Here is an 18785-nt window from a genome sequence, read left to right as displayed (position 1 = left end):
ACGCACGTCATTATTTACTGCGCCAATCATCTCTAGTCATCTATAAACATCTAAATTCATCCATACTATGGTTGTCTTTGTATTTGCTCTCGTGTAAATCGTATATTTCGTAATTACTCAGTGAACAAAAGTAATGACGATCCCAAACAGTTCAAAGTGAATTGTAATTGTCGAGTGAGTATTAATCTGCGCATGCGCAATGACAATGCAAATGTAGTTACCAGCTGCAAGTGACGTTTCTCTCATAATTGACAGAAGTAGTCACGCTCGTAATCTTCTCGGCAGTATTTACGCCATAAAGATAAGTAATTCGACTGAATTACTGTTCATACGAAAATGGAAGTTAACAAAGATGAGGCGGATCGCTGCATTGAATTAGCCGAGAATTACATCAAAGAGAAGAACCGTGAAAAAGCCGAGAAGTTTCTTCAGAAGGCGCAGCGTTTGTATCCGACTCCGAGAGCCAAAGGTGGTTATTTCCTGCATATATTTTTAACTTGTGACGACTTCATATGACGCGCGTGTACAGATTTGTTGCAGAAAATCCAACTAATTGCACCAGCTAGTGAGCCGGAAAAGAAGAAAGAAAAACCTCAGGCCAAACCTGAGAAACCCTCCGCCCCTGAGTTCTCAGCGGATCAACGTGATGCAGTAACGCGTATTAAGAAGTGCAAGGATTATTATGAAATTTTGGGTGTCAGTAAAGATGCTACAGACTCAGATATCAAGAAGGCATACAAAAAGTTGGCCCTGCAGCTACATCCAGACAAGAATAAAGCTCCAGGCTCTGCAGAGGCTTTCAAAGCAATTGGTAATGCAGTGGCTGTGCTGACTGATGCAGAAAAGAGGAAACAGTATGATATGTTTGGTTCTGATGAGGACAGGATGCAGCGGCAGGCGAATCGGAGTAATATGTTTTCGTATACACGCGGGTTTGAGGCTGATGCCACTCCGGATGAGCTCTTTAATATGTTCTTTGGTGGTAATTCTAATATTTACGTTAGACGCACGGGCAGATTCCAGAGACACACCAATAACTCTGAGGGGCACGCGTCACATCGAGAAGTAAGCGACGTTACTCGTGTTTTATCTCAAATAATGTATTATAATTGTATTTTCAGCATAATCAGTCCAACTACACCATGCTGTTTCAAATCATGCCTATCTTGTTTGCCATTCTACTTTCGATGGCATCAAGTATTTTTATTTCTGATCCAGCATATAGCCTTCAGCAGTCTGTGTAAGTATAAACTAGCATACGCCGTTTGCAATAATATAAAGTGTGTCTTGGGCAGCAAAAATTGGTTTTGAAGCCGGAAAATGGACCAAGATAATGCATAATCTATCAATTTGTTAATTGCGAATCATTTTGTGTTGTTGGCATCATATTCTCAGTGATACTGAGTATTATAGCCAGAAAAAAAAACGTTTTCATTTTGCGGTCTGCCGAGGGTGAAAACTGGTTTTCGGCACCCGTTGCACCGATTATAATTTCATCTCGTAGGTTGCCATGTAAACTGATGAACAAACGCATGACTTTCTTTGTTACAGGAAATACCCAATTGTTCGTAAAACGCATAATCTTGGCGTCGAGTATTTTGTAAAAGAAACGTTCCATTCCGATTATCAAGGTTCAGTGCGACGCTTGGAGGTATCCATAGAAGAAGAATACATGACAAATCTACGACATGCTTGCTACCGAGAGAAAAACTATCGTAAGTGTTTTGAACTGGGATATATCACACTAACAACCTCCTTATTATTTTATCCAACTATTCTACTATCAAGTCTATTTTTATTTTTATGGTTTACATTATATTTACGCCCCATGAATTTTATGCACCCACATATTTGGTGTAGACTGTGTTAATAAACGTAATTTTTGTTGATGTTGTATTGCATTTGTTATAGGCGATTCTATGATATGGAAAGCGAAGAACTTTGGAGATCGCGAACTGTTCATGAATGCACAGAACATCAAATTACCGTCGTGTGATCGAATACAGGAGTTGAGAAATCGCGGTTAACCAATTCATTTACTGCACTTAGTGGAATGAAAACAAAAATACAGTTTAATTCATATTATGTATTGATTGGTCGATTTTGTGGTGGTGTTTTTATAATTTCTATGTTTTTATGATAGTTGGCACATAGGGATGTATGGAATTTGCAGCTCAGAAATATTTATTTCGTAACTTGTATAGTTGTTATCAATTAGTTAAAAAAATCTCACGCTAGTCTTTCACAACCGAGTTTTAGGCTAAGGTTCGGACAATTTTCATACCTAGCATGCTAGTTAGAATATCAATGAACTATACTATATAAGTAATTTTAAAATAATAACAAGCGCTCTGTAATGTGTTTGCTTGTGGAACCTATGTTTCCACAAAGTTTGTCACTTTTTAGTACCTATGGCAGCAGTGCACTATTTATATTATGAAGAATTAATTTCTAAACTAAGCATTGTCCATTTGAGGTGATGTCAGCTTGTTTTTATGATATAAAGTACAGTTAATGAGTGAATCGGGTGGAAGTTAAGGTTGTAAAGTTGTTTTTAGAACTTAAAACAATTTGAAGAACCACAAATCTAGTCTAGGTTTACATTTTCTCTATTTGGAATATATGAAAGGCATGCGTGTGCGAGTCGGGGCATGCTTGGATTGTTAACTGTTATTTGGACCTTTCAATGCATTGTTGTAACTGAACTTTGATAGGGAATTTTGTGGTATTGAGTGAAATTGATTATTAATTCCAACCGGAATGATTATAATTGAATAAATTATGTATCCACCAAAAGGTATTCAATGCAAGCTTACGTTTTCGTGTAAACCACCACAGGAGGTACAGAAGCTACAGATTTAAAATGTATGGTTCTATCTAACAACTTCATATGCACATAGATATTGATTTGAGGATATGTTCATGAGTTCTCGCGTTATCTCAACAAATTTTCCTAATCTTTCTAATCAGTGAATCTGTCATATTCCTACATAGATAACAAAATTTGAATTCGCAGTAATTTTAAAATATGAATATGCATAGGCCGCGCAATTTGAAAAGAGAAACAACCCAACATCCCTATCATGTTTTGTAGTATCCTTGACGGAAGGTCAACTCAGTGAACAATTTGCGTGTCAACTGTACTCGGTTTTTAAGCGATATAGTTTGTTCCTCATTTAAACCGTAGCAGGACTTTGCTACAACTAACTTGGAATTGTTGTGTATGGAGTTTAGTTGTTGCCAGGAAATTTAATAATAGCAGGTAAAAGTTGTCAGGGATAATAACCTTACATTCATTTACACCACTGATTTGTGTATTTTCATAATCTCGTAAAATAGTAAAATTAAATTAGTGGTTGTCGAAGAAAACCGGTAAAATGAAATTCCTTGAATATTTGCGGTTGATGAAAGAAAAAATTGTAAGTAAAATATAATTTTGTATGATTTGTCAGATAATTCAAGTGGTTTCTTGTTTATCCTGCAGACTTTGATTAAACCAGGACAATTAGTTCATCTTGTAATAGGTAATGAAAGTTGTGATCTTGATTCCATGGTGTCATCAATGGTCTTGGCATTTCACTACACTTGTTTGGAGAAATATCAAAATACAATAGTACTTCCAATGATGAACAAAACTGAACAATTATTCCCTGTAAAAGTTGAAAATATCTACTTATTAGATAAGTATAACATCTCCATGGATTTTCTTATATACAGGTAAAGATTGAATTTAAAATATTATATGTTTTATTCATACTGTACTATTAATATCTTCCAGGGATACAATCAATCTTGAGACTATGCAGCAGGAATGCAAAATGACTGTTTCACTGATTGATCATCATGTACTGCCAGAAGATCTCAAATTTTTAAAGAGATCTGTTGTAGAAGTAATCGACCATCGTCCAGTAGATACTACTGAAGAATGGTCAGATAATGTACACATAGATATACAACTGGTTGGTTCTTGTTGCACTTTAATATCTTCACATATCAATAATCATTCTGTGTCACAAATTGCTCTTGAAATGCTCTATGGTAAATAATATTTTGTGGAATATGGAACTATTTGAATCATATTTAATTTATAAAACATTCTAGACGTGATAACATACGATACAATTGGATATCGCGAGGATGCCGGAAAAGTAAAACCAATGGACCTGCAAGTTGCAGAAGTCCTAGAGAAAAAACTCTCCATTGATCCGGTGGTAAACCGATTGCAACGATTCGAAGATATTAACGACGCCCATAGAAATATATCCATGTTGACAACGGAACAACTTCTCTATAAAGATTTGAAAATTGTGGGTAAGATTTATGTTCCAGGTCTGCCAATGCTAGCACAGAGATTTATACAAAGAACTGACATAACAGAAGCGCTTGCAAAATTTAGTCGTGATAATAGTGCTGAAGTAATTATAATAATGGGATTAGAAGTAGATGATGGTCATGTATGCCGGGACTTAGCTCTTTATACGAAGATGCAAGAGGAAGCCGTCACTATTGAGTCGATGTTAGTCACACGTTTTGAGGTGAATAAGATCCCCGATAAAAGTACTGACGATATTAAATACTACACACAGAATAATCCAAAGTTAAGTCGGAAACAATTAATACCATTACTGAAATCGCTAGACGTGGAACATGTATAACTTCAGTTCCAGTGTATATATTGTTTTAAAGTAAATCAAATTTAATTAAAATAACAATTTATATCGTTTGATGATAAGGCGCAGGTGTTGGCACATTCATCAACGGCGAATTCACATCAATATCCATATCCGGGGGTGATTCTTCTTGCTGTTGTGAATTTATCTTTTCTTGTAAGGATTGATACAGCACATGCACCTTCTCGCCATGCTGATGTGTGGGTTGCAGCGCTTTGATAAGCGTTTGAGTGCGGTTCGATGGCAACTTGGGATGAATATACCACAACAACTTTAACAAGTGCCTTGTTACGTTGTCTCTCTGTAATCCAGCGAAGAAAAACTCGTCGAATAGTCCGGTGCAGAACGCAGGCGCAATGAATTCCTCAGGCATGTGTATCAACAGGTGGACAAGCGAGTGCAAGAATGGATCTTCAAACGCGCGATCCTCTTTGCAGTTTGCAAGAATAGTAAGAATACGAAGTAAACCAACTTTATCTTTAAGTCTAGCTACGTGAATTGTGTAATACATTGCGAGAATACTTGCGACTGGGCTTTCCTGGATATAAGCCTCGACTGCGTCGGGAACTGATCCTGTGTGTTCGATCAGAGTAATGGCTGCTTCGCGTTCATCATGTGGTAATTTCGATGATAATGAACGCACTTGATCATCGACAATTAAAGACATCAACGCCGGCATGAATTTCGTCACGATTTGACTGTCTAACTTCGGCTCTTTGAAATCCTGCGAGTCTATCATTACCCAGGCGGATAATCCGAGCGCCAACATGCGTAGCAGTAAAATCAAAATTTGATTTTCCCTTGGTAAGCCATCGTTGTTTATCAATACGTGAAGAATTTTAATCGCCGAAGTTGCAAGGAAGTTTATAGCATAAGGATCACAGAGTGTCATTGACAAATCGCCTAAAACTTGCTCTTGACCACGTTTCACATTATCTAGAAAACCCTGCAGTTCTCGGGAACGTTTGATATCAACGTTTTTCTCGCGGATGCATGCGTCTAAGCACCACGTGAATTTATGACAGGGATCTACGGAAATAATGTCCTGCACTTCTAGGTCATGCAAAGCCATCAATAGCTCCGCTCGAAGGGTGCAGTAATGAACATTTCTAGTTCGTAAAAATAATGTGCGCAAAAATTGCAACACCATATCGTAGAGTTTGACGCTGTTTCCTATCATGTGCGCTAGTTTTTGGACCACGTCTCCCTGTCGACGTACTTTAGGCGATGGTCCGAAGAACTGAGTTGTGTTATTCTGATGGTCGAATAGAATGTTTTCTTTTTCGGAAATATACTGACTTAAAAGTGGGGAGACTTCATCACCAAATAGTGATTGATTGTCTTTCCATATCTGACGCTTGACTTCCGTGTCTGTGTCTTCGTAAAGTTCTCGATCCCGAACTAATACTTTTAAGTATTTGTCTTCAATTGTCGGAATATTTCGTAGAATACACATTACGATAGGACGGAGTGATTTTACTTTCACGACAGGGAAACTTTTTATTAACAATTCGTTGAGTTTCTTGTCGCGTTCTGGACCAGTTTTTGCACCGATTTCGTTTATGTGTGTGATTAGTTTTTCGCGCAGTTCTTCAACGACAGATGTGTGAAAATCTAATCGCCGGACTCCGTGTAGATCCAGTAAAGGAAGCATGGGGCGTAGGGATGGCAAAAGAATTCCGTTTGTTAACTAAAATAGTATAAATAACAGTTTCAATATAACAAAATTACAAAAAGGGATGATTGTTGATAGTTTGAATGTTTACCACTAGAAAGTAGTGTTTTTGAAAAATAGAGTAAATTTTTATGCAATTTTAAGCATGAAACAATTTGAACACACATTAATTTAATTATTTAACTTTAAGACTTAATTAATATTGTAAAGAATTTGGTGTAAACTTACTTGAAATTGTTCAATTGCCTTCATAGGATCAGTACAACTTAAAAGGGCATTTTTAAGATAAGTTGGTCCATGCACGTTGACCGCCTCCAGCGGAAAATCAGGTTTTGAAGAAGACATTATTAAAAGCACTTAATTAACTTGTTATTCGCTATAATAATAAGTTTAAAAACAATTGCCTCAGTTTGTCAACAAAACGATTGAGGTTACATCCGAATATTGGACACAGTTACTGTATAACGGGTAACATACATCTAATAAGCTGCATCTTTGACGTTGCCAATGTTGCCATTTGAAATACAAATGTAATTTGTCTGAAAGCGTAAATTTGTAAATCTTAAAAATAGCTTCTACCCACGAATTTAAAATTCAAATTTACCGACCACGTCTCTTGATAAAAATATTGATATTTAGTTTTGTTATGTTGAATTAATAACAAGTGCGCAAGTGAGTGAAGATGCACTTCAATGTCTCATAAAAAGAAAGTTTGATGGAATCTTGACTGTATGTTATGTACTGCAAGTTGTGTTTAACCCGTTTTAAAAGGCATACTTTTGATTGGTTGTTAATAAAAGTGGTACAGTTTACGACTCACTATACTTGTGGACTTATTTGAAGCGTTACTTATTAGAAGGATTAGAAACATAAATATACAAATAAGCTACCACAAAATATTTGCTTTTAAACAAAACATTCATTTTCAATGCAATTCTTTTGTTGCTATTTAATATAATGTTTAGTAAATATAACGCGTAATTTTGTAAATATTATATCAATATATTGTTCAATCATAATGCAAGTTTGGCATTTGCTTGTACCGCTGATCGTGCTTGCTGGCAAAAGAGACGAGCGCAAGTCGCGCAAGTGCGAGCAGTGGATTTGTGCCGTTCGTGCTCGGTTTTCGCTCTCGGTTTAACTTCCGCTTGCAAAGGCGACGCGATGATTGCGCACGGGCACGAAGAGTGGCATTTGGGGGGTTAGCGCGGTAGCGTTGCGTGCGTGAGCCGAGCGTTGCTTGTATACAAATAAATCAGGAACGCAGTTTGGCACAAACGGTCGACGGCCGCAGCTCGTCCGAACGTACCGCGACGATCGCCCATCTCGACGCGAAGCCGAGTGTCCGCTGGCGTCCCTTCGGCTGAGGGCGATGGGTTGAAAGTGAATTGCTCGGCGCGATTAGTGAATTTCGACTGCAGAATTGCGTTCGTGCGCCGAATATGAAACGCTCCCGATGGGGAAATGCCATTCTTGTAGGCGCTATTTTGACAGGCACCGATTTGTATCGTTCGCTTAATAACAAAACGCGATGCGTTTGCCACTCGATATGAATAATTGTGGAGCCGTGCGCCGAGAGTAATGTATGGAAATTCAATTTGTATAGTAATTATGGAGCTAAACATGATTTGAAGAAGTCACTTGTGTATTGATTACAGTCTAGGTTATGTTTCCAACTTTCATTAGCATCCTAGGTGTGTTTATTGTTGACTAGCGTTAATTATTCTTTTCATATATACATATCTCAAGTACGCCTCCTTTAAGACACGTTCTGTAATAACGATGTAATGTCCTCATTAAGTGCGATTTTGTAGATATACAGTCATGGTGGGAGGTCCCAAGTATTGCTCACTTCTGCTCCTTGTTTCGTACCGCTTTTAAACTGCTTGATTTTGATATTGAAGTATGTACTTTAAAGAAGTTCTGAGGACTTTTATAATGTTCTAATTTTTGCTGTTTTGTTTTAGGACTTAGAAGAGGCTTTGTTGACTGATGGCACTGAAGAACCATCATGGTTGCAGGAACTTATTGTTTTGTTGCTAAAAGGTTGTCTGCATGAACATGACATCTCTCTTTTCAATTATCAGATGTTCTTGCGGCGACTATTCAGGAAGAAATGCGAAGAATACGATATTTTGAATCCGTTCAATACAGACATTGATTTCGAATTGCTGCCATTGCGTGTCAAAGTTGAGATTCTTTATAATTTGTGTGAATTTCGTTTGGACGCACCTGACGTACTCGACGAGCTTAAGAACTTGGAGGCGGATAGTCTTAGAGTAGAACCGATCGGTTACGATGGTAAGAAATCAGCCTATTGGTACTTCTATGGGACCAGACTCTACAGGGAAGACTTTCCCAAGTCAGAGAAACCAATTTGGCAGGTCGTTTGCTTTACTATAACAGATTGGTCGCAATTGGCTAGGAAACTCGAAGACACTAAGTGCAAGGCTGAGCAATCTTTATATAAAACTTTGAAGAAGAATTTTATACCGGAACTGCCGCGTTTATTTCTTGAAAAGGAGACCATAGCACGTAAACGCTTACTTGAAGCAAAACGTTCCACAAAGGTGGGTAAAGTTTAAATTAATCGATTATTTATTAATGGATGAAAATATTTGAACTCTAATTTTTACAGGAAGAAAGTTTCTTGATACGTGAAGATTATTACACGGATCTAATCAGGAAGGATATAAAGCGTCACGAAATAAGTAGGCGGTTTGAACGAAAATCTCCTGAACTATTTGACGACAACTCTGAAAGTCGGTATGAAATGGGCAAATCTAAGGATAAGAAACACAAGCAAAAAGATGGGGCCGAAGGTAAATTAACGACAAAAATATTTATTTAAAAACAATAATGTTTCTAATTTGACTATTTACATAGAACGTACGCTGCCGTCCCCAACAAAATCCAAAGATGCCAAACCGGTCGGCCGACAAACGAACAATTCGTTGGCGTCGGCGACTGGGCAAATACTTATTGAGCCGGTTTCAAATCCGACCAAAAAGAAAATGAAAACTTCTCAAGTGTAAGTATTCAAATTTATTCTGCGGATTTGTTATTATTGTTAGGAATACAGTTTTAGCCAATCTGAGGAGGATTTACAAGTTGGATTGCATAAAATACTTGATGCAGTCAAAGACCATGAGGATGCCTGGCCTTTTGTAAATCCTGTCGAAGAGGAATATGCGCCTAATTATTATTCCATCATTCGCAAACCCATGGATTTGCAGAAGATGGAAGAACGACTGGAAAACGGGCATTACAAAACTTTCTCAAAGTTTAGGACCGATTTTCAACTAATTGTCAATAATTGTAAACTTTACAATGGGGTTGAGAACGGTAAAGTATTACTTATTTATTTTTTATTTTTAGTGGGTTATGTTTATGGAATTGTGCTTATTTCAATATATTGATATGTTGTTTCAGAATACTCTGAAATGGTTGACACTGTATTAGAATTCTTCAATCGCTCGGTAGAAAGATACCTGGACCAAATAACGTCGTCTGATGACGAAATTGCTGTTGAATTTCCCAATTCCGATAAAAATAAGAAGAAGAAGCATCCAGAAGTTATCCCAAAGAAGAAGCCTGTTAGTCCTGAGCAGAAAAAAGCAAAAACGAAATCTAGGGATATTGAAGAAGATGTAAAAATACATAAAAAGAAGAAGGACAAGGATAAAGAAGAAAAGAAGGAAAAAGAAAGGGATAGGGAGGATAAAAAGGATAAGGAAAAGGACAGGAAAGACAAAATAAAGGCTGATAAAAAAGACAAAGAAAAGGAAAAGGAGAACAAACGAGTGAAAGAAGAGTACCGAGAAATTATGAGTCCCAAAAAGGCGAAGAAACGAAAATCTGATGTGTTGGAAGACCATAAAAGCAAACGGGATGAGAGAGAGGCTAAAATTCGAAAACAGGAAGTAGTTAAAGATACTAAAAATAGAAACAAAGTTGACGATAAATACAAAAAGGTCGACAAAGAAAAGGATAAGATTAAATCCAAAAAATCAAAGGAAATTGAATCAAAAACTAGCAAAAAAGGTTATTCACCGCATAGCCCTAAAAAACACAAATCTAGAAAAAACGATAGCAGAGAATCAAATCTGAAAAATAAGCCTACAAAGAAATCATTCAAAAAGGGAAAACATTCGGTAGGACGAAGCCAGAGTCGAAGTCGTAGCCGTAGCTTCAGTGGGAGCAGAAGCGGGAGTGGAAGTAGAAGCCGCAGTCGAAGCTTTAGTCGAAGTCGTAGTTCACTGTTTGACCGGTGGAGTAGTAGCCCGCCGCCCTCTTCAATACCGTCAAGCCCTGAAATGGTACGAAAAGTTTCACCATCCAAACATAAAAAGTCTTCACCGCACGATGAAGTAAAAGACAAATTAAAATCTAAGCAGGACAAATGGAAAGACCTCTTTAAAGACGATAAAGCGAATATTGGGAAAAATGATCCTATCAAACCAAAAGACAAGCATCACACACTTAGCGAAACGATTGAAAAATTAAAGGCTAAGAGTGATCTCACCAAACTAAAGGTTGTGGAGAAAGAAAAAAGTATGAAAATTTACGACTTCCCTAGTGAGCCAAAGGAAGTCCGACCGGATTCTAAAAAGGATGCAGCAGTCAAGGCGGGTAAGAAGAAGGAAACGGTTGTGAATAAAAAGAAAAAGTTAGCCAAAGATCTATTCGAGGATGACAATAGCACCGCAGATAGTGTACAATCGGAAAAGAAAGTTAAAAACAAAAAGGCAGCAAACTGCACCAACAATTCTAAAAAGTATGATGCTCTTTCTCTGGCAACCGAACAAACACTTAAGGATATCAACAAGTGGTTAGACGACACGCCAAAGGAATTTAGCTCGGCGACAAATTCCCCCTCGGCCTTTTCAAGTATAGACGAGTTTGATAACAACACAAACAAATCGTCCGACTTGGAAAAGAAAAAATCCGATGTTCCATCGTCGATTCGTAAGGAGACTGGTGCTAATGAGGCACCGGTACATTCGAATAATGGCAATTCAAATAGCAGCTTGTCGAATACCAATGCAAACGCGAAGAAGCGACCGATGAATAGGGACCCAACGAAGATGTTCCGACGAAAAGAAGTGCAACGAACAATTGAACGCTTGCAACCAGGCAAAAGCAAAGGTAATCTTATAACAAATGTGCAAAATAAAGATTCGAAGCAGGAGGAAGTTTTTCCTCTCGGACCACTTTCAAAAATAAAAGACACTAAAAATTCGTTAATAGTGAAAACAGACGACAGTGCGCCTAAGTTAAGTCTCGGTTCGGTGTTGGACAGTTTCGGTAAACACAAATTTATCGACGACGATGTCAATAAGGACAATGAAGGTGAGTCGGATAAAAAGTCAGAAGATAAGGTGCCGTTAGACGAAAACAAAGATGATGTTAAATGTGAGGAGGTTAAAGCAGACTCGCCCAAGTTAGACAATAGTCCGGGGACCGCAACCCCCAATCTAAGTGCCTGGTTCAAAGCGTTCGGCGGACCCAAAGTGCAATCTGCAACGAAGAAATCGGACGCGAAAGAGGAAAAGACGGTGTCCATTGATACCACGATGGAGAACAAGAAAGAAGAAACACGCAAAGTTGTTGTTCTGCCGGATCCGTCGCCAAATCCAGACAGCCCATTGATGAACGAGCAGCCGGCACCTCGCCAGCGTAAAGTTAGCACGGGCAGCAGCATGTCGGAGCGATCGTCTTTCTCACAGGACATGGACTCGCCGCGTGTGGGGATCGACGAGCGCATTAGTGCGTATCCCGCGCCGTATCCGTCGCCGCTGCATAAATCACCAGTAGCGTCTCCTAGTTTGAGGTCGCCTCTGCCCGATGCGTCGCCTAAATCGACGGCTTATTCATTCAATGGACAAATTCGTGTCGGTTTCTATCAGGACACTGTGTCTACCAAAAGTAGCCCAGACAAGTCGTGTAGTCCGCGTGATAATCCGCAATCGCCTTACCCACAATACTCGGAGCACGTGTATACGCCACCGACAACGCAGAACGCCAATTATTCGTACAACAATCCGTACTATCAACCGAGTAGTAATTATTCGTCAAGCAATCCGACGCCGCCTTACAACGCCGAGTCCAGCGCACCTTCCTATTACGACACCACTAAGCCTTTAACGGACCAATATCAAGCTAAGAATCCGAATTCACCTGTGGCGCCGCAGTCACAACAACCATCGCCCCTAATGAGTCAACAGGTATCGCCAAATGTACAGAGTCAACCGTCGCCGATTGATATGCAGCAGCACTATCAGCAGCCTCATTCGCCGGCGGTTAATCAACAAGTGCAGGATGCGTACGCGCGGCAAACTCAAACACGATCACCAATGGAACCACAACAACCATCTCCACAACAAATGCAACAATTGTCACCCCAACAACCACTTCAACAGCCGCAGCAACAAACGCATTCTGTTGTGCAACAATCGCATCAACAGCAAGTAGCCCCAGCTCAGCAAGATAAATTCATGTACGGTTCTCAACAATTACAGCCCACTCAAACGCCACCTCAACAGATACCACAATTGGATGCAACGGCTGCATACAGAAGTGCATTGGATTACGGTCGGCAACAACCTCCACCGAACGTTGAACCTTTCAGGACGAATGAACCTAAATTACAACAAACTAGCAACTCTTATCCCGTGAAGAAACGTGCCTACAATGAAATCGAACAGACAACGCAGAGGACTTATGAGGAAACTCACAACGCCCAAAATTATCCTTCTCGAGACCCTCCAAAGTATATTCATCAAAACATACCCGAGCCAAGATTATCGTCACAAGTTCACGCCACACAACAGATCCCGCAACAAATCCCACAACAACAGAATGCCTTGAATCAATTTACGCCTTCTTCGTACAATTATCCTCCCGAATCTGGACACCAGTATCCACCACTTAATATACCATCTGCTGGTAGAAGCACGTTAAACCCCATGGGGTCGCTTGATGAGTCTCGCAAAATTGACATGTCCAAATACACCAACATGGGCTACACTGGCCCAGATATTAACTTACATTTGCAACGAACACATCACTATAAACAACCAACGGCAGCTGCTCCCAGTCAAGCGGATTCTTTACAACAGCAGCAACAACGCTATCGGGACACGAATGTTTTGAATATGAATAATTATAAAGCACCAGCGGGGGCTGGCCTCGCTGCCCAGGGTGCTCAAACACAAGGTAATGAACCGGCGAATAGTTTCAAAGCAGATGTGGGAATATCACGACCTACGTACCACGGGACTTCGGGCCAACTAGAAATGGATCAGTCGTTATCGCTCAGAGGTTTGACTCATATCGTCGATCGTTACCCGAACGAGGAGAGTCGAATGTTGGGATTGCAAGGCAATCCACCGCCCTCATACTATTCGGATAAGAACCTATCGTCGCAGCACATGTTTGCTGGGAAAGCTATTGCAACTAGCGCTTCCACTCTGCCAATGTTTTCGCAATCTAGCACGATGTCTCCCTACGGGATGCAGACTCATCCCAATATGTACCAACGACAGATGACGGACTTACAAGTGCCGATGTCACAAAGTCAGCCTGCGCTTCAGCAACCTCAGCAGCAACAAGCACCCGTTCAACAGACTCCGGCTGCTCCGGAGCCCAAGCCGAAGAAGAAGCGAATGACCAAAGCAGCTAAAGCCGCCGCGGCCGCTGCCGCAGCTGCACAAGCTGCACAACAACAACAAACTAGTAAGTTGTCTTTGTATTTAAATGGACTAGTTGTATTTTTACTTTTATTCTTATTGGTATAGGTAACCCACCAGCGACTAACGAACCAACACCAGCCGCGGGACAAGGCTTCCAATCATACGCAGGCTTAAAAACCTCCACTTCGTCAATGGAACCGAGTGCCATTTCTTTAAAAACTGCGAGCGTCGTCCCCGGCAGTGCGTTCAACTTCGGCTCTAGCACCACAGGTCTTTCCTTACCACCGGGTTTATACGGCGACAAAGATGCGTATCCGAATTTCCTCGAAGATTTCCGCTCGACGCCATCAAACTACTACATGGCCGCAGCAGCAGCGGCGCACCATCGTTCCACGCCGGAAAACCCAGAGAAAACTACTTCTGGTCGTGTCCCTGCTCATCAATCTAGCAATCCTTCATCCGTGTCGGGTTCATCGCCGGCCGCGTATCCGTTTATCGGTGCTCCCCAAGCGCGACCCCCCAGTTATCCGCTACCAGGCGTGCCCGGTCCCTTTATGCCGCCACATCAAGCGCCGCTTATGGACACTAGTTCACCGCAATACTTGCAGTATTTACAGGCGGGCGTCTTGCATCAAGGACTGTTACCACCGGGCGCGTACGCCGCACCGGGTTATCACCCTGCGTTGAGCATTAGGCAACAGTATGACTCCATGACCAGGCCGCCATGGCTTTAAAATTAGACGTATTAACAGAACATGTATTGTATGATCACTCGAAACCAAAGACACTGTCTACATGTGTAATGTTTTTTATTGTTTAATGTATACTTAACTAGTACGTTTAAATTGAGTGCGATCAGTGTAAACCAGTGACAATTATACAGTGAGAATATCGCGCTACAAGAAATGTCTTAAAATGATTTGTGGTAACCATATAATTAAGGACATCCAATTAATTACTGGGTGTTTAGTTATAGATTGTACATAGCTTCCTTCGCGTACTTTCTAATGACGAGCATATCCGAAGCAATTCGCTAAAGTAATTTAAATTGAATATAACGAGTGACATCTAAGCACTAGAATTTATCATGTTAATTGTGTTTGTTGTTGTATGTACATAATCATTTTAAATTTTCATTTTATATTTGTTTTGTTGATTTAATTCTAATTTAAATTCTATAAGCATTCCGAAAATTCTATCATCTATCTAGCAATTCGTAAATTTCAATCATTGTTCCCCATGACATTTGTATCATGTAAATTATTTGTTCATTTCAAATCATTTAATATATGTGCTTACGTCTTCGTGTCCGGAGCAAAGGAAATTAGCGCTAGTGTTAGTTAATTCGGTTGCTTTTCAAAATATCGAATTGTACATTTGAGAAAGAAAGTATAAATTAATTAAGGACACTAGAACCAAAATAGAATTATGATTATTGTAGAGAATAACAAAGATAAATTTATAAACAATTAAGCTATTATCACATGTATAGATTTTATAATACAAATACGATTACGAAATATTAACTACTTTTAAATATTATATATTCTGGTATATTTTATATTTTGTGTATAGAGACAGATAAGAACGTATTGAGTTGTAAGATTAACGTACGAATGAAACATGTTGTGTGTTGTCTTGTATCTTATGTCATGTAGAATCTACAGAGTAGAGAAATTCGCTGAAGACAAGCTAGAGCGCGAAAAGTGGTTGTAATACTTTTTAAATTTATGATTCGAAAAGTTCGACGCACTTTGAGTAGATTTTATTTATTTCTGTTGCGAACCATCCTTTTCGATAACAATTACATGTTAATTATATAGATTATATACTGCATACGAATTGTTACGTGTATTTTTATTGGAATGGAACAATATCGACAATATAGAAAATATATATACAACAAATAGGGCGACGAGGATATATTTATTATTTAATGGTTCGATTTGAGGATCAAAAACAAGTAAATGTTGAAGATGATGATAAAATACAAGCTGTCAGCTTTAAATACTTTGTACAAAATACAAATTTAAAAGAAAACAAAATAAAATTCAAAAGTGAGGACAACGTTTACTTTAACAGGCCAATATATAAATATTATAGTTGATTTATAAATCCGTTAATGGATTTTTAGACCTCTAGCATCGGTAAATGTATGTTAATTTTAACAATATTTGACTTCCTTGCTTGTGATTACCCATGCAGACGTAATAAAATGTGTTGAAATTGAAATTACGTTAGGACAGTTGTAAGTTGCTAACTTATATTACATTGCTGTAATATTACAATTATTGTACACCGAATTTAATACGACGTATTCTGGCACAAAGAACTTTATGTATATAATAAAGACATTTTGTTAAAAAAACTCATTTGGTATTCATCGGGATACCATGCTTACTAAACTGAATTGGTATTTTAGTTTCAGGAATTCTGTTCATTCTGAATACCATGCCAATGTCGCCGCCGCCATTATCGATCTTAGGGGAGGACAAATGGAAGTTATCAAGGACCTGCCAAAATAAATCATATTACAGCATGAAAAGATAAGTAGAATAAGATACTCACATGGCGAAGTAATATAACTATTTCACTTTCAGCAATTCGTCTCCCAGGACACATTCTGGCACCATGCCCGAACGGTAATGATGCGTAGGGATGAATATCTCCTTTATTCTTTCGCAACCACCTTTCAGGTATGTATTTTAATGGTTCTTTAAAGTATTCTTCACGTTTTCCCATTGCTGATACAAAAGACATCACCAATGTCTGAAATTAAACAATTGGACATTTAAAAAATGATTTTACATTATTTTATGGTAAATATTACATTTTTAGGTACTGAATATCCTCCGATGTCAACGTCATGAGGTAAAAATCTACTATTTGCTCCAGCTGTTGTTTTAAGTCGTAATGTTTCTTTAACACAAGCTTTTAGTAACTCATTTGTTTGGTCATTCTTTACTTTGTTTTGCAAAGCAGCGTCTTGTGCTAAAAACCACATCGTGAAACTAATAGTAGTGGCGGTTGCATCAATTCCACCCAAAAATGTCTCAATTACCACCAGAAGACAGTCTTGATATGAAAGTTTTTCATTTGCAAATAATTCATATATAAATGGCTGCTCTTCCTTTAATTTGTTTTTGTTTGAAGTATATTCTTGATAGTGGAATTGCACATATTTTCCTAATATCAATTTCATTGTGTTGTGAGAGGATTCTAACTTTTTATATCCCTCCGTTTTGAAAACTTTCCAGAGTGGTAAACCAATCAATGTGGAATGTAAACCGTCCATAAAATCCATACTTGCCGCAATTATTTCTTTAGAATCAATTGTAGTAGGTAATAATAAACAATCAAATTCGTGTCCGGGACTTATCACTGAAATTGCTGTAAATGACAAAACATAAATATTTGCTTTTTATTTGGTTTAGCACCTAATCAAACCTTGAATTGCATATAAAAGTGAATCATCATAGACATTATCTAATTCATGATTTGTTTTTATTTTATGTTCAACGTATTTGACGAATTTTTGTGCAATTGTATGAAGTTGTGGCTGGTAATGATGCACCAAATCAGGTTTGAGCATAGGATTGACACTACTTCGAAATTTGTGCCACTCGGTACCATTTCCGGGAACAACTCCTACACTTCCGAAAATTTCCTTGCGATATTTTATAAGAGCGTGAAAAGGAGGTCGAATTGGGTATTTACCCTCGTTTCGGTACATAGTTTTTGCATGTTCTACATCTAAAGTTATCAACATATCAATACCCCCTAAACGCAATTTAAAAATGGTACCCAAAGATTTTGATAAGTCTTCAATAGCTTCGGTAAACTTTTCGATATTGTATTTGCCTGAAAATTGTGAACAAATCAACGTATTTTTGTATTAATTTACTTTTTAAATCAGTTACTTACCTCCCATCCATTTGGGTAGAAACAAGTACGCATGCCCAAGTAGCGGACGGGATTTTAACGTGGGCACATCGGAAAACGGCTTAATACCACTTTTTAAGTTACAAAATAAACGCATATTTAATCGTATCAAATATATTTATTAGTTAATTTAGTTATGTTTTTAAGGTGTATTTATTGCACAATTAAAATCATTTTGATATAGACTAATCAGCTTGTTTAACGGTGCTAGCTCGGCAAGTAGCTTCCTTGCTGACCTTGCTTAAATGGCTAACACGTTGCTTTAGCGTCATCATCGTCTACATTTCTATCTTGCTGAGCTGCACCTGTTCCACCAGTAGTAGCTAAGCATCATCACAAAGTGTGGAGTTATCTGACTTAAGTAATTTTTTAAGCAATAAAAGTTGCCTATATTTATGAAACTAAAATTAGTATTTAAAAATTGTTAAAATCTTAAAGCGAAAAGTAATAAATATCATATTCAACGTAAATAGTAAACTTTAAAATTACTATTAAAATAGTTATATGAAAGATATATAATTTTTCCAAGACATTTCGCAAAGTCAACGCCAAAATAAAGAAATATCAAAAACATCCACCTTGGACATGTGTTTCAGCATGTTTTTTTATAAGGCAATAAATTACACATGCATTGAGGTTGTCGTGACCAACAAACGATTCGGGCATGCCAATGAAATTCGGACACATTGTTCTCAACGTGTCAGCAAGTTCAGCAACATTTTATGCGATAAGCGGCGTGAATAATAACACATGTGCTCGTGCGCCGAATGCCGAAGATGCGCAGTACGCCAGCAAGGAGTAATG

At 38.4% G+C, this 18785-nt stretch overlaps 5 protein-coding genes across 9 annotated transcripts; 3 read left to right on the top strand and 2 right to left on the bottom strand.

Moving 5' to 3' along the window:
• The first annotated feature begins 31 nt into the window (after positions 1-31).
• On the top strand, positions 32-2796 carry LOC135794576 (dnaJ homolog subfamily B member 12). The gene is made up of 6 exons (XM_065305899.1): positions 32-174; positions 256-469; positions 530-1065; positions 1122-1240; positions 1552-1715; positions 1912-2796. Exons 2-6 carry the CDS (start codon positions 337-339, stop codon positions 2025-2027), a joined length of 1068 nt encoding a protein of 355 aa, XP_065161971.1. The 5' UTR covers positions 32-174; positions 256-336; the 3' UTR covers positions 2028-2796.
• A 190-nt stretch (positions 2797-2986) lies between these two features.
• pn (exopolyphosphatase prune) lies at positions 2987-4712 on the top strand. The gene is made up of 5 exons (XM_065305898.1): positions 2987-3262; positions 3340-3419; positions 3485-3717; positions 3779-4038; positions 4102-4712. The coding sequence occupies exons 2-5, from the start codon at positions 3378-3380 to the stop codon at positions 4653-4655; spliced, it is 1089 nt and encodes a 362-aa protein (XP_065161970.1). The 5' UTR covers positions 2987-3262; positions 3340-3377; the 3' UTR covers positions 4656-4712.
• Positions 4657-6849, bottom strand: NELF-B (negative elongation factor B). Its single transcript, XM_065305895.1, has 2 exons — positions 6574-6849; positions 4657-6360 (listed from the first exon to the last, which is right to left on the bottom strand). Exons 1-2 carry the CDS (start codon positions 6688-6690, stop codon positions 4714-4716), a joined length of 1764 nt encoding a protein of 587 aa, XP_065161967.1. The 5' UTR covers positions 6691-6849; the 3' UTR covers positions 4657-4713.
• A 570-nt stretch (positions 6850-7419) lies between these two features.
• dikar (CECR2 histone acetyl-lysine reader dikar) lies at positions 7420-16407 on the top strand. Of its 5 annotated transcripts, XM_065305882.1 has the most exons (9): positions 7420-7928; positions 8004-8039; positions 8160-8248; positions 8313-8919; positions 8988-9167; positions 9232-9376; positions 9428-9690; positions 9778-14082; positions 14145-16407. In XM_065305882.1, the coding sequence occupies exons 2-9, from the start codon at positions 8012-8014 to the stop codon at positions 14771-14773; spliced, it is 6246 nt and encodes a 2081-aa protein (XP_065161954.1). In that variant the 5' UTR covers positions 7420-7928; positions 8004-8011; the 3' UTR covers positions 14774-16407. The 5 variants fall into 5 exon arrangements, with proteins under 5 accessions (XP_065161954.1, XP_065161955.1, XP_065161953.1 ...); XM_065305883.1 differs by lacking the exon at positions 8004-8039; XM_065305881.1 differs by having other exon boundaries at positions 7420-8039; positions 8313-8915; positions 8984-9167.
• Positions 16090-18715, bottom strand: LOC135794574 (probable cytochrome P450 49a1). The gene is made up of 5 exons (XM_065305897.1): positions 17964-18715; positions 17487-17900; positions 16870-17429; positions 16608-16808; positions 16090-16552 (listed from the first exon to the last, which is right to left on the bottom strand). The coding sequence occupies exons 1-5, from the start codon at positions 18076-18078 to the stop codon at positions 16409-16411; spliced, it is 1434 nt and encodes a 477-aa protein (XP_065161969.1). The 5' UTR covers positions 18079-18715; the 3' UTR covers positions 16090-16408.
• Positions 18716-18785: the final 70 nt, after the last annotated feature.

Source organism: Atheta coriaria, unplaced genomic scaffold, assembly GCF_025399875.1.
Source record: "Atheta coriaria isolate IRGN ID8LTWV9N9 unplaced genomic scaffold, Caltech_Dcor_3.1 hic_scaffold_6_pilon, whole genome shotgun sequence".
Taxonomy (NCBI): domain Eukaryota; kingdom Metazoa; phylum Arthropoda; class Insecta; order Coleoptera; family Staphylinidae; genus Dalotia; species Dalotia coriaria.
The sequence above is the reverse complement of the archived record's forward strand: the minus strand, read 5'-3'. Positions and strand labels throughout refer to the sequence as shown.

What these genes read in the sequence shown, in the direction of transcription:
- LOC135794576 (XM_065305899.1), top strand. Translation starts at nt 337, where the DNA reads ATGGAAGTTAACAAAGATGAGGCGGATCGCTGCATTGAATTAGCCGAG. An exon ending in TCCGACTCCGAGAGCCAAAG is followed by an intron (nt 470 to 529) that starts GTGGTTATTTCC and finishes GCGCGTGTACAG; the next exon opens with ATTTGTTGCAGAAAATCCAA. An exon ending in GGCACGCGTCACATCGAGAA is followed by an intron (nt 1,066 to 1,121) that starts GTAAGCGACGTT and finishes TTGTATTTTCAG; the next exon opens with CATAATCAGTCCAACTACAC.
- pn (XM_065305898.1), top strand. Translation starts at nt 3,378, where the DNA reads ATGAAATTCCTTGAATATTTGCGGTTGATGAAAGAAAAAATT. An exon ending in GGTTGATGAAAGAAAAAATT is followed by an intron (nt 3,420 to 3,484) that starts GTAAGTAAAATA and finishes TTTATCCTGCAG; the next exon opens with ACTTTGATTAAACCAGGACA. An exon ending in TGCTCTTGAAATGCTCTATG is followed by an intron (nt 4,039 to 4,101) that starts GTAAATAATATT and finishes AAAACATTCTAG; the next exon opens with ACGTGATAACATACGATACA.
- NELF-B (XM_065305895.1), bottom strand. Translation starts at nt 6,690, where the DNA reads ATGTCTTCTTCAAAACCTGATTTTCCGCTGGAGGCGGTCAACGTGCAT. An exon ending in AGGCAATTGAACAATTTCAA is followed by an intron (nt 6,361 to 6,573) that starts GTAAGTTTACAC and finishes ATACTATTTTAG; the next exon opens with TTAACAAACGGAATTCTTTT.
- dikar (XM_065305882.1), top strand. Translation starts at nt 8,012, where the DNA reads ATGTTTCCAACTTTCATTAGCATCCTAG. An exon ending in AACTTTCATTAGCATCCTAG is followed by an intron (nt 8,040 to 8,159) that starts GTGTGTTTATTG and finishes GCGATTTTGTAG; the next exon opens with ATATACAGTCATGGTGGGAG. An exon ending in AAAATGAAAACTTCTCAAGT is followed by an intron (nt 9,377 to 9,427) that starts GTAAGTATTCAA and finishes TTAGGAATACAG; the next exon opens with TTTTAGCCAATCTGAGGAGG.
- LOC135794574 (XM_065305897.1), bottom strand. Translation starts at nt 18,078, where the DNA reads ATGCGTTTATTTTGTAACTTAAAAAGTGGTATTAAGCCGTTTTCCGAT. An exon ending in TCTACCCAAATGGATGGGAG is followed by an intron (nt 17,901 to 17,963) that starts GTAAGTAACTGA and finishes CACAATTTTCAG; the next exon opens with GCAAATACAATATCGAAAAG. An exon ending in TAGTTATATTACTTCGCCAT is followed by an intron (nt 16,553 to 16,607) that starts GTGAGTATCTTA and finishes TTATTTTGGCAG; the next exon opens with GTCCTTGATAACTTCCATTT.